This window comes from Scomber scombrus, chromosome 1, assembly GCF_963691925.1.
Source record: "Scomber scombrus chromosome 1, fScoSco1.1, whole genome shotgun sequence".
NCBI classification, from domain to species: Eukaryota; Metazoa; Chordata; class Actinopteri; order Scombriformes; family Scombridae; genus Scomber; species Scomber scombrus.
Window position 1 is genome coordinate 1,255,966 of NC_084970.1, and position 14,035 is coordinate 1,270,000.

Sequence of the window (14,035 nt, forward strand, 5' to 3'; positions counted from 1 at the left end):
GCTGTAATGCAACCTTCAATTTAAAGTGAGTGAATGAAAGGTATCCTGTGGAGTGATTAATGAGGAAGGAAACGCATTCACCACTGAAGCACTGTAGCATTAAAAAAAATCCATCTCCCCTTATATATGTCTGGAGTTCTGTCACTGGGAAGTTGGAGAGTAACATCAGACATTTAGGCAGCTGATGTCATCACTTAAAGGTTATAGATACTGTACTTATGAAGGTGTGTATATATGTTGTGTACATAGGTAGGAAGGATAAGAGCATAACAGCATACAGAACATGGTTGCTGTATGTGCTGCAGTATATACAGAGAGTTGCTTGTTCTCTTTTTTTTTAGATTAGATAGATGGATAGATAAATGGGATGGAGCACTATTTTCCTTCCTTCACATTGTTTTTAGACAGCTGTGAGAATTTTAGAAGTTGCTGTTTAGATAATATAATGATAATAATAGAACAACGAGAAACACTGTTTATATTCTGAAAGTGAGAATGTAATATTGAATTATGATAAACATTTTCAATCCAATTGTGACGTGTGTGTAAATTGAACACAGCAATATCATCCTCCAACTTACCAACACAGTTGAACGTGCTATAAGTTAGTGTTTGATCATATGATGGCTTGTATTGAAGCAGTTTGTATCAGAGTGAGTTCCAGGTAGAGGGAGGAAAATCAGACACATTCAATGTGCTTTTAAGCAGGGCCTGACTGATACTGGAGGTTTGGGGCCCATACAGATATTAGGGAGTAAAAAATAGTCTGATATCCATTTATCTGCTGATAATCTTATACAAAATATACACATAATACACACATTTTTTGCAATGTGGTTAACACTTGTGATACAGATATGTAATGGAGGCTGTGATACTTTACTGTTTAACTGTAACCATATTGTATAAAAGTGTTCTGAAACAGTACACTTCACTGTGAATTTCATAATTATAAATTCCATAAATAAAAAAACACGTACAATAAAAAAACATATGTATTACATTTACATAAAGTACTGCCTATATAACTTTAAAGACATCGGTGCATATCAGACAACATACTGTATATGCTGATACTGATATATCTGTGACAGGCTAATATGGGCCGACAACATCAGCTGACTGATATATTGGTCTGGCTCTACTTTTAAGAACTGATGGCAGCTCTTGGGACAGTTTTTATACACATACAAATATTATGTCATCCTCCTCTTGGAGAGGGGGGGGGGGTCCCTGGCTTTAGGGTGTGAGTGCAGACTCCTTTAGGTGTGGTCAGGGGAACAAAACGTCACATCACCTTAATAGTTCAGGTGATGGTGTTTGATTTACTAACACCTCAGTAATAAATGTGTCCAGCTATTCATCTTATTTGCATTAAGTGCCACTAATGATGTTATGTCTTATGTCTGGGAATGAATAGTGTCAAATATAATGTGCTCTTTATCTTAATGATAGGTTTGTCTTCATCATATGATTAAACATGCATGTTAAAATGCATTAAAACATCAAAAACCTGATACAATGTTCTATCTCCATCATTTCACTACAGCACAAAGGAGCTCTGTGCTGCTGCCGCTACATAAACTACTCTCAGCATCCATCATGTGATTTTTTTTTTTTTTTGTCCTTGGCTACCTTTACAAATCTCAGAAATGGATATTTATGGGCATAGCGATGATTATCTTAAAGAAACGCAGCATTATGAAGCCCACAGGAGAGACCTCACATTTTACATCTGGCAGATGCAGATGTTTGTGCAGGGTGGAGTAATGTTCAGATCTTGAGCGTGGCGGTGCCAAAGCAGACAGATTTACTGCGGCGAGCGGAGAAAAGTTCAACATTTCCAATTTAATTTCTGTTAAGGCCATTAAATAAAGAGAGATGTGAAAATGTTTGGTCATGAGAAGCCACCCGAGGGGGTTCAGGGTTCTGCTGTGAAAGCAAGTTGGCAGAAATTTTAGATGATCTTCTCGGATAAAAAAATAAGAAAAGGGTTTGATTTGTAGCCGTGGTCGGGAGGTACAGAGGGAGTGGTGGGGAACAGCGAGGACCCTGGCAGCCTCACACTGGTCTGAACAGGAGATGTGGCTCGTTTTACTGACACAAAGACTGAAAAGAAGCTTTTCTTCCCGCTGATGTTGTTTAGATTTGTGTAACGTGAGGAGGATAAATGTTCCTCAGAGGACTGTTTCAGGGACATGGAGACAGAAACATGAGAGGAACTTCTCCCACAGAACATTGTACAGCATAACATTCCACTACAGTTCACTACAACAATGTGATTATAGAACATTACAGTAGATTACAGTACTTGTGTCTAAAACTGCTGAAAAGACTTTGGATCAGATATTAAAGGCGAGGTATCGCTATTATTTAAAATAGCAAGACTGCTCCAAAATCTTTTTTTCTCCTTTTCCCCCTCTTTTTTTCTGATGAGTTTTTCATCTGCTTTACAAAATAATTGCCCTTTTTTATATAAATGATACATTAGGTGTATGAATTAACATGAACAACAGCAATACAACACAGCATGAAACACAAACGTAACAACAGACGGGTGAAAAACGACAAAAAGGAGGAGGGGGGAAATAAATCAATAAATAAGTCAAAATGAGTTTAATTGAATTACCATTCATATGATGACATTTATACTTTATATCTGATTATTTTAGCATTAATGTGATGCTGTATTTATTTCACTGGATTGGCCAAAAAAATAAAAATGTTTTTGTCCAGTAATTAAATCCATTCCAGTTTGTCAGAAGATTTTCCAGAAACAGACTCACTGATGATATATGTGGGATATAAAAGGAGTCATACCATGAGAGAGGATTTTATTCAGATTATTCACTCTATGACAAGTGGTTACATGTTATTGATGAGCAGCTTTGACTACCTTAACATCAAAAGTTGTATAGGATTTAACACTAATGCATCCATCAGTATCAACTTATTTGACCATTTCATTCATATCTACACCTGTTTCATTCATCTAGTTAAAGGCTGAGATTTGTAAACAAACCCACTTCTGGCTAACTACTTAATACATGGATAGATTTAGTAGTCAATGTGTAAATGTGATGTAATGTGTATAAAAAAAACTGTATTAGGAATTAATTTATGGAACATTTATGGAAAAAAGGAAGTTAATATATTGAGATTGAGTTATATTATATTATATTTATAGATAGTGGGGAAAAGGTAGGATTCACTTCTTTCTGCTTCTTTTCAGGCATGTATATTAGTTTGTTTTTGAGGTTTAAAAAAAAAAAGATTTCACTGTATTATGCGTCATTTCATTTCTGTTATTTTTTGTAATTGTGTTTTTAAAAATTTATTTTATTTATATATTTATTTTTTGAAACAAACATTCAATCAGTCACTTTCTGATCCACCTTTAACCTGCTGTAAATTCACTGTAATGTTTTTTACCTGGTATGGTGTTCTAATATTCTCTTCCCTCTCTCTCTTTCTATCTCTCTCTCTCTCTCTCTCTCTCTCTTTCTCCCTCTCTCGTTCAGGACTTGGAGCTTCTGGACTCGGTCCTGCATTCGAAGGCCCAGGGCGGCGACGCTCAGGAGGCCTGGGAGAGCCGCAGCAGTAGCAGCGGCGTCAACCCGGCTGGCTCGCGCTCGTTCTGCGGTCTGAGCCGGCAGGAACGCAGCAGGCAGCTGTGGGACGACATGAGCACCGCTGAGGAAGACTCCAGCAAACTGAACGCCCTGCAGCTCCGCCTGGACGAGTCCCAGAAAGTCCTGCTGAAAGAGAGAGAGTAAGAGAGGCACACCATCTGGGTTGTTGTAAAGATGCAAAGGAGGACATTACAACAGGTGTAGCAGTTACGGCACAAAAAACAGTTTTGTTATTCAGTCGATCAATCTTTACTGATGGGGGGATTTAGTTTGCAGCCAGGTGAGACATAGTACCTAGAGACATCATTTATACCTTCCTACCAGGGAAGAATCTCCTCGTGAGCCAGCCTACCTGCATTATATAACACCTAAGGTCTAAAACATTGCTAAATTGTAGTTAAGAAAAAAGTACAGCTAGAGTTCAACCAGTCTGTGGCCTGCTGAAAAAAAGCATGATTTATTGATTCAGTGAATGCAGTCCACCAGTCAGTCACAAAACCTATGCTGGTAGATCACCTGCCATTTAAAAAAGAAAAAGAAAAAAGTTGTCGTCCCTCCTCCTTATTGCAACTGCCACTCAATTCACATGGGACTTGATTGACATGTATGAACGGCCAGTCAGTCAAACCCAGAATGCAAAATGAGTCAAATGGAAATAAACAGTCTAGTACAGAGACAGAGAGAGAGAGCTGCACACAGCAAACACTACATACCTGCTGGAACTATTTTATGTCTATAAAAGGAAGGAAAAAGAACTGTGAGACTGCTTAGTAAGTAACATCATTATAGTCATATATATATATGATGTACAGCAAAAAGTGGAGAAAAAAAACATTCCTCCCCATACCCCTAGTTTTCCTTCCATCAACCTTCTAATCCCAGCAGTGTACAAAATGAACAAGAAAAAGGAAAACTGCACAGACACACTCCCAACCCAACTACTCTGCTACCCCGAAATCCCAAGGCCATCACAAACTTCATCATAACTCAATAGTGTACTGACACAATGGGAGACTGCTTATATAACTCATTTGTGATTCTGCTCTGGTAACTAAGCTGGCTGTTTTTTTCTGTGAAGAACACAGAATGGGCATTTGGTGTTATTTCATGCCTAACTGGAAGCTCTGCAATTAATATAATTGTAGATTATTATACATAGAGATTGTTTATTTTATGTTTATTTTTTGTCACTTTCATCATTATGCAGCTACTGTCATGACAATATCAACTTCTCCCTTGGAGGATCAATAAAGATACCTACTCACCTACCTACCTATCCACCTACATACTTACCTATCCACCTACCTACCTACCTACCCACCTACTCACCTACCTATCCACCTACCTACTTACCTATCAAACTACCTACCCACCTACTCACCTACCTATCCACCTACTCACCTACCTACCTACCTACCTACCTACCTACCTACCTACCTACCTACCTACCCACCTACTCACCTACCTACCTATCCACCTACCTACTTACCTATCCAACTACCTACCCACCTACCTACCTACCTACCTATCCAACTACCTACCTACCTACCTACCTACCTACCTACCTACCCACCTACTCACCTACCTACCCACCTACTCACCTACCTACCTATCCACCTACCTACTTACCTATCCAACTACCTACCTACCTACCTACCTACTCACCAACCTACCTACCTATCCCACTACCTACCTACCTACCTACCTACCTATCTGCGTGCCTACCTACCTACCTACCTACCTACTCACCAACCTACCTACCTATCCCACTACCTACCTACCTACCTATCTGCCTGCCTACCTACCTATCCCACTACCTACCTACCTACCTACCCACCTACTCACCTACCTACCTATCCACCTACCTACTTACCTATCCAACTACCTACCCACCTACCTACCTACCTACCTATCCAACTACCTACCTACCTACCTACCTACCTACCTACCTACCTACCTACCTATCCAACTACCTACCTACCTACTCACCAACCTACCTACCTATCCAACTACCTACCTACCTACCTACCTACCTACCTACCTACCTACCTACCTACCAACCAACCAACATCTCTTTTCATTTCTTTTGTTTGGAATTTATCTTTTTTGGTTGGTAGATCATTCATAGCTGGTCAAAATTAAAAGTAGTTCACATGCCAAAACAGTCTGGGCACCCCTGATTTACACCTTTCAGTCCTTACTTACAGCTGTGACCCTGAAATGATGAGCGGATGCCAGCAAAGTGCTAAAATATGAGTGTTATGGCTGAAATGTTAGACTTGATAGTTATGTTGTGGTTTGGAAAAGAGCTGATTAGATTTAGTTCTAACTGAAGCCAGACCCTGTCAAACTCAGTGCTAACTCATTCCATCCTCTGCTGTGAAATACACTCATTTGTTTTCATGGATGTCTGCTCACTTGTTAATTTTTAAGAAAAAAGCCCAAACAGTTTGAAGTATGGTGTGCTGGAATCATGACGCTGATGACATTTCATTAGAGATTTCCGGGATAGAAGCGCACAGGCTTATATTATAATGTGAGACGGTATAATGTGAAATATCCATTTTGAAGGCATTTGCTGACTCAGATAATAACCCACTCAAGCAGTAGAGCAGCGTGATGTATTAAATTCACTAATGTGTGCTGTGTCTTCCTGTTATCCCCCCCAGAGACAAGCTGGCTCTGAGCAGGAGCATCGAGAGGCTGGAGGCTGAACTCAGTCAGTGGAAACTTAAATATGAGGAGCTCAGCAAGAGCAAACAGGAAGCCTTTAAACAGGTGAGAGACATCTGTGTGGTCACTTCTACTTCCTGTCCTGGCAATATGTTTGTCTGTCAAACAGTATTAGCTGGTAGTGTTTGATCAAATACAGCAAACGATCAACTTTCTGTGCTTTAATATTGTCAGTAAGTGAAGGATTGGCGTTTCAGTTCACACAGATGACAGACTGCTGTTGTCAAATGTTGGCTCCGGCTTTTATTTGCTTCAACTACAGACTGAAATATCTCAACAACTATTGGATGGATTGCTATCAAATTGTGTACAGGCATTCATGGGCTCCAGACACTGTATCCTACTGCCTTCAGTGGTCCCCTGACTCCTCTGGCGCCACCATTAAGGTCCACATTGTGGTTTTGAGTGTCAACAACTATTGGATGGATTGCACTGAAATTTGGACAGACATTCATATTGTAGGCAGGAGCTGCTAGCCTCCAGCAGAGACTACACACCCCCAGATTTGTATCATGATTCATGTATGTGTGACTGTGTACAGTACACCCTTCCAGACCAACAGAAGACTTGGCAGAGGCACGATAAGAGACAAAAACATTGAAAGCAGTGACATAAATGAGGGAAATCCTAGACCTGTCCCAATAAAATCGACTTATCATACAATAACATAATTATCAGCATCATCATGTCTATATATGGACTTATCATATGATACATGATCATGAGCTTGATCATGTTTTTGACCTCAGTATCACCACACTTCACATTAGCAGCTAAGAGGCTATTCATGTTACATTGACTAAACAAGTAGTGTCCTCCATTCCTCACTGTGTACGTCCTGAGTGGAGACTGTAGAAGAATTAAAGGTAAATAACTCTGTCCCCAACCATAATGACAGTCACACCCACTCTACAATCCCACCCCCCACCCCCCCTTACATTATTATGCTATTATATTATCATTATATCAGTGGTATAAAATTATCTTTAAATGACAATAATATCATTTATCGCGATTATTTCTGAGACAATATATCGTCCAATAAAAGTAGTTATCATGACAGATCTATGAAATCCCATCCAACTCAAATACACATTACACAAGATATCATAAAAAAACTATTATGTACAGCAGAGCTACTCAGCTGTGAAAGAACAAAAGACAAAGAACAAAGAGCCTCAGGGATTAGTCAATTAATCAATTAGTAGATAAGAAGAAAATCAACTACTTTGATACTCGTTAATTAATTACTGTAAATGCAAAAAATCCAAACTTTCTTTGGTTTCAGTCTCTTAAGTGTTAGGATTTACTTTTTCTCCATCATATAGGATAGTAATACTTTTTTTTTTTTTGGACTAGGTTAGACTACATGTAAAATGTAAAAAAAAGTTCTCTTCCGAAAACACAGCTCAGAAGTAGTCAGTACACATAAAAGTTGTTTAAAAAAAAAAAAAAAAAATCATATAATATCACTTAAACCACATTTTAAAAATGTATTCTCCCTAGGAAGATTCTATCATTTTGTATGAGACAGTATATTAATAAGACTTAAGATTTATCAATATACCATAGCCTAATATATAAAAAGCACTTTGAGTGTTACAGATATTTCACTATAGTCTGGTTCCACATATAAATCACTCATATAAAACTACTACTTTAGTATTCCAATTAAAAAACTTAACAACAGCAGAGGTAGCATATATAAAGATAGTATATAGTTATATTGTTACACAGATCGGAAAGCAGTTCTATGCTTCTGTAATATGAAGCACAATGAATGGTATGTGAAAGGCGCTATATAAATCACACCTATTATTATTATTGTTATTATTAGTAATAACGTATAAAACTAAAAAAGGTTGCTCGTTGCTGTGGTATTTGATATTTAGCTTTCATTAGTGGAGATAAGATAAAAACACAGGCTATTAATTATATATGTCAGTGCACCTTTACATTCCCTGGATGGTAGTTCACAGTGTGCAGAGGTATGAGCACTCAGAACTGCAACATTGCTGTTGTGTCAGTTTTACACCACTGGGGGGAAGTCCAGACCTGCAGAGGAGAGGAGCGGGGAGGAAGGACACGATAAGCACAGGTCTCATGGAGGGGCTCACTAAACCACCAAATCAGTTTGATAAAAGCAGTGAAGGTAAAGAAAGCAGTGAGGGGGGGGTGGGCCAGAAGATATGAGAGACATGTGGATGGTGATGATGGCTGTTTTGAAGATAAGCAAGGGTAGAAGAGATGGAGATGAAAGCAGGATATGGTAAAGTGCTGAAAAGGTGGAGAGGAGGCAGGCGTAGACACAAGCAGCAGAGATGAAATGATCAGATAAGTACATGGAGGGATGAAAAGGATCGATAAAGGAGATTGGGTCATCCTTATCTACGCGCTTGTCGTCCCAGATACTCACAGATCACAGGAGATGCTTGCTTCTAGCTTTTAAGACGGATTCTAGTACAAATCTATAGATACCACTAAATGTCAAACAATTACATTGTGAGTGGTGAAACATTTTCCTGTATAATAAAAAAGTTCAAAAGTGTTTCTGAAGAGAACACTGAAGTCTAATGTCCTGGCTTTTCTTAAAGGATCACAACTTTGGTTCAGTGCAACTTTGACATGTCAGTACTAAGCACTTCTGTTTTGTATTTTTCCAATGCAGATGATTTATATTCAGATTATGCTATGTGAAAATATGCATTTTTTTATTAAAGCTTTTAAAGAAGTACATTCAAGGTTAACGGTCCAACACAGGAAAATGTCTGAGGCTCTGACAGCCATGCACCAGTCCTGCTACAGCCATGTTAGCATCTCTGTGTAGCTGTATTCAGGAACAGCGATGCTTTGAGCTAAATATTACATCAGCATACACGCTACATTGACCATTCTAGCGTGTTGACTTTTAGCAGGGATACTTTTGACCTAAAACAGCAATAACCACGGCTTAAAATTGGAGCCAGTGTTGAAGTACCTTAAATGCCGCTAGCTGCTCCAACTGACTCATATCCAAAAAGCCTCAACTTCTCTCTAGAAACTAACACTAAGCAGTGCTGTTGTCACAATATTTCACTAATCTTAAATGTTACTTTCTTATGATACCTGCTTCAGTTAGCATCAATTAGCAAAAGTAGCTAACGTTAGCTCAAGTTCTGCGCTCTGTTTCCAGTAAACTAATGTCAGCTTTGGGCTGAAGAAGTGGCGTGTGTTCACTGTTACTATATTCACCACCCATGTTAGCATGCTAATATTTGCTAACATACACTAAACACTAAATGCCGCACATGGTAATGAGAACATTATTAGACCTGAATGAAGAGTGGAACACACACAAGCATGGAATAACACAGAAAATAGAACAGAAGGGCCCGTTCAGTTATATGGTTTAATACTTATTTTGTATTAATTTTGCTGCTTTAACAGTAAAGGGTAATACAGGGAGATAATACACCCAGCCCTTTTTAATAACCATGGTTTTTCCTAACACCGTCTAGCTTAACCTGCTAAAAGAAATGCACCAGGATGAACTAGGCCGCATATCTGAAGACCTGGAGGATGAGCTGGGAGCCCGGACCAGTATGGACAAGAAGCTAGCTGAACTACGAGCTGAGGTGAGGAAACAGGACTGTGAGGTTTTATTGATGAGCATTGTATGATACAGTGGGGTCCAGAGTGGGTTTCACAAGCCAAACAGGCTGCCTAATAGAGTCAGAACATAGAAGAACATATAATCCTTAAACTGAAGACAACAACATGAACATTACTGAGAGTGTAGTTTTGAGGCTTTGAGAAAACATCCCTCAGATAAACTCTTACATGCATTTTTACACAGAAGGAGGACTGTGGATTTAGTCCTCCATCACTTCCATTGTAAGTGCATTATGAAGAGATCTTCTAATGGTCAGTATGAACAGGAGGAATGATTACAGCAAGAAAAAACACTTAGTGTGAGTTAATGGCATTGACCATGAACCACAGTATCCCCAGTTTGAGTCTTTCCTGTCATCTTTCTATTATATCAGCTCTATAATATTATACTTATACCCACCTAAAAATAAACCTATCAGTTCAGTTCCTTTCCTCTCTCTTTCTGCTCTCTGTGTTGGCGTCAGATGGAAAGGTTGCAGGTGGAGAACGCTGCAGAGTGGGGTCGCAGGGAGCGTTTGGAGACAGAGAAGCTGGCGCTGGAGAGGGACAACAAGAAGCTGAGGGCTCAGGCTGAAGATCTGGAGGAGCAACTGGCCAAGAAACGCCGGCAGGCCGCCTCCGCACTCGACTCCGACCTCAAGGCCATCCAGACCGAGCTGTTCGAGAGAAACAAGGTGGGCGGGACAACATGTTTTAAACTTTCTTTTTTTAACCATGCTAAAGCTTTCAAATGCTAAGTTCAGGAGCTGAGTTGAAAGGAAAATTTCAGTTTATTACAGTCCAGGATAAAGTAAGTAACCTAAGAATTCAATGTAGCGTAATGCTCCTTTAAATTCCAAGCAGCACTGAAGTAGTACCGCTTACATGCTACACCAGAATATGCACACTTTATATGTTAGACGTTTGTGCTTTGACCTTGTCTTTCCAGTCAGCAGTGTGTGTGTGTGTGTGTGTGTGTGTTTATGTGTATGTGTGTGTGTGAGAAAAGAGAATGAGAGAGATTGATTGTGTTTTGTGCATAGTGTTGAAACCATGGTATTGATCTGGACAGAGAATGAGAAACAGGGCAAGCGATTAAGACACTGAATGTACACAGACGGGGCACACACACACACACACACACACACACACACACACAAACACGCACATAGAGTTGATTGATAGTGGAATCATCTTCAACCACAGCCAGGGCTTTGGGCATCACTACTACTGCACAGATTGATGTCCGCTGTCATACTGCAACACTCTCATGTGTACACACACGGACACGGACACACACATTCATACACATACACACGCGCACACACCCAGGAGGTGTAATAGGCGGGCGAGTAAGACTAGAAGTTTATATTTTGTATGGACTGTGTGTGTGTGTGTTTTGTCATTTGTGATCTATCTTTTAGAGGTGTGATAGATGAAAGGTCATAGAACAGTTATCGTGTGTGTGTGTGTGTGTGTGTGTGTGTGTGTGTGTCTGTGTGTGTCTGTGTGTGTGTGTGTGTCTTGTGTGTGACTACTAAGGCAAAACATGTGCGCGCGCACACACACACACACACACACACACACACACACACACACACACACAGACACACATATTACCTGTATAACCTCTCTCATCTCTGTGTGTTTGTGTCTAACTGATTTTCTGTAATAGCCCTCTGTGCAGTACATATATCTGTCTATGTGCCTGTGTGGTGCTGCAGAATGAGGCAGATGTGGGAGAAGGTGTTGCAGTCTGATTCATGGACATCACTAGTGTTATATTACAGATTAAAGCATAGTAAACAGTCTAAATCTCACCTATGGTTAAAGACTGGGCAGGCAGGATGATAACACAGATATAAGCAGTGAAATAGTTTGGGCTCATCTTTTAAGAAAGGGCGAAACATCTGGATGGAGCTCGCTGTTCATTGGCTATGAAAGAAATTGAGGTGGTTTGGGTATTTGATTAATATTCCTCCCTCTTGAAGTGTTTTCTGGTAAGTCCAACAGGTAGCAGACTCTGGAATAGACCCACAATACACTGGAGGGATTTAATGTCTCATCATCAGCTGGTGTGGGACAGACACATCTGGGATATCTGAATCCAGATTTGCATTTTGAAATGTTCCCTCTATATGACCTTAACATATTTAACTGAGGATCTTCATAAACGTATGCAACAGAAATGGGGAAAAACCCAAATTCCTTCAAAAATAATTATGATGTTTGATATTATTTAAATTATTTTCATTTCTTCTATTATGGGTAATTTTCCAACTAAAGTCAGGTGAAGTGAGCACGAAAGAAATCAGCATCATAACTGAGAGAAATAGCCAAAATTACATAAATAAGACCCAAGTTATAATAATCACTAATGATCCTTTAAAGCACTTAAAACTGGGACTTTAATCATAAAAGATACACAGGCTCAACTACTGCCAGTAAGTTCATATCAACATTCACAAGAACAACAACATAGCTTGAAGTCATTATGTCTCCAGATGCACCTCAAACACATCCACATCTTTTCATCTGTTTTTTTTTTTACCAAACTCCTCAGGGAACACTGTGGTACCTGCGTCATCTCACCTCCACCTCATCACCAACACAACAGGTGATAAGTGTGATAAGTTTCACATCTCCTGTAATTGGTGGAGTTATTCTAGCTGGGTTAAATCCTCAGGGTATAAATTAGCGAGGGTGCTACTCAGCTTGTTATAAAGTCACAGTTACAGGCTGTCTTTGAACACTGTTAACATATTTTTTATTGCAGCACATTTCACATTGTCTTGAGCTGCTTACTGTTAATCATAGAAAAGCCTGGAAATACCTGGAGATTTAATAAGGTGTTTAAAAGTCCTCTGTGGCCAGCAGGTGGGGTTGTTTGCCTAACATGCACCTCGCTCAATATACAATCTTTTGAAGTGTCTACATCTTTCTGTAGGCTGAAGCTTAATGTGTAGTTTTTAGGGGGGGAAAATCAAAATGAAGGTAAAATATGAATGTATATGTTAAATATGTTTTCTCATGGCTGTTAAAACACCTGTTGGCTTCTAGGTGGTACATCTGTGATTACTGGGAGCATAACTAGTGTGAAGTTGAGCTGTGGTCCAACTGGAAATGACTCGTTTAGTTGAGTTTATTTCAGTCATTAAACTCATGTATAAATAAAGTAAAGAATCACATGTCCATGTTTTCTTCATCTCCCTTAGAAACAGTGACAAACCAAAAAGAAAGAATAAAGCAGTTTCTGACTGAAAAGGTGTAGACTGAAGCATTAGCTTATAACACCGACTCCCAATGTACATAACAAACAACACATTTATAATAATAGGCTATATACACAATGTACATATAGTAATACAGTTAAAATATACACATATGTACACATATTTCCTTGTATATGTATGCAAACTACCAAGTAGGGATGTACCAATTGTGAACTTTTTGGCCAATACCAATTTTTAAAATAAGACTTTGGCCGATAACCGATTTATACTGATACCATTTTTTAATCTATTTATTTTTGTTTTGTTTTGTTTTTGGATGATGTTATTATGTTTAGTTGTTATTTATTCTACAGGAAAACAAAGAAATCATTGTAAGAAAAAAAACCCAAAAAGTAATTCAGTCCATCATTACACTGTTTTTAATGAGCACAAATTCATGAAACAATCTTTATTGTTGCTACTACTGTCTGAGTCTGACCGTCCGACCACAAATAACAAGAACATCAGCCACTGACATTGGAAATAGTATCTTATTTACTGATAGGCCAATGTTAGTCAACAAGGAGAATATCGACCGATACAGATATTTGGCTGATACATCGTTGCATCCCTAGTTCCAAGGTTCTTATACATAACATAATCCATTACAAAATGTATATATACAATAATATGTATGCCTCACTTTTATACTTTTTTTTTTTTATATCTATGTGGTGTAATATTCTTTTTCAAGTATATTCCACACATGACTCCTTTAACTGATGAACATCTTTGCTTTAAATTCATGCTACTCTTTGTTTCTGTAAA

General features: G+C 38.8%; 1 protein-coding gene across 1 annotated transcript in view; it reads left to right on the plus strand.

Moving 5' to 3' along the window:
- The window catches only part of ccdc102a (coiled-coil domain containing 102A), an 86,863-nt gene that overhangs the window by 55,438 nt on the left and 17,390 nt on the right, over window positions 1-14,035 (plus strand). Inside the window, exons 4-7 of the mRNA XM_062419129.1 lie at window positions 3,522-3,772; window positions 6,302-6,410; window positions 9,863-9,979; window positions 10,481-10,690. Coding sequence (XP_062275113.1) covers window positions 3,522-3,772; window positions 6,302-6,410; window positions 9,863-9,979; window positions 10,481-10,690 — 687 coding nt within the window. The remainder of the gene's footprint in view (window positions 1-3,521; window positions 3,773-6,301; window positions 6,411-9,862; window positions 9,980-10,480; window positions 10,691-14,035) is intronic.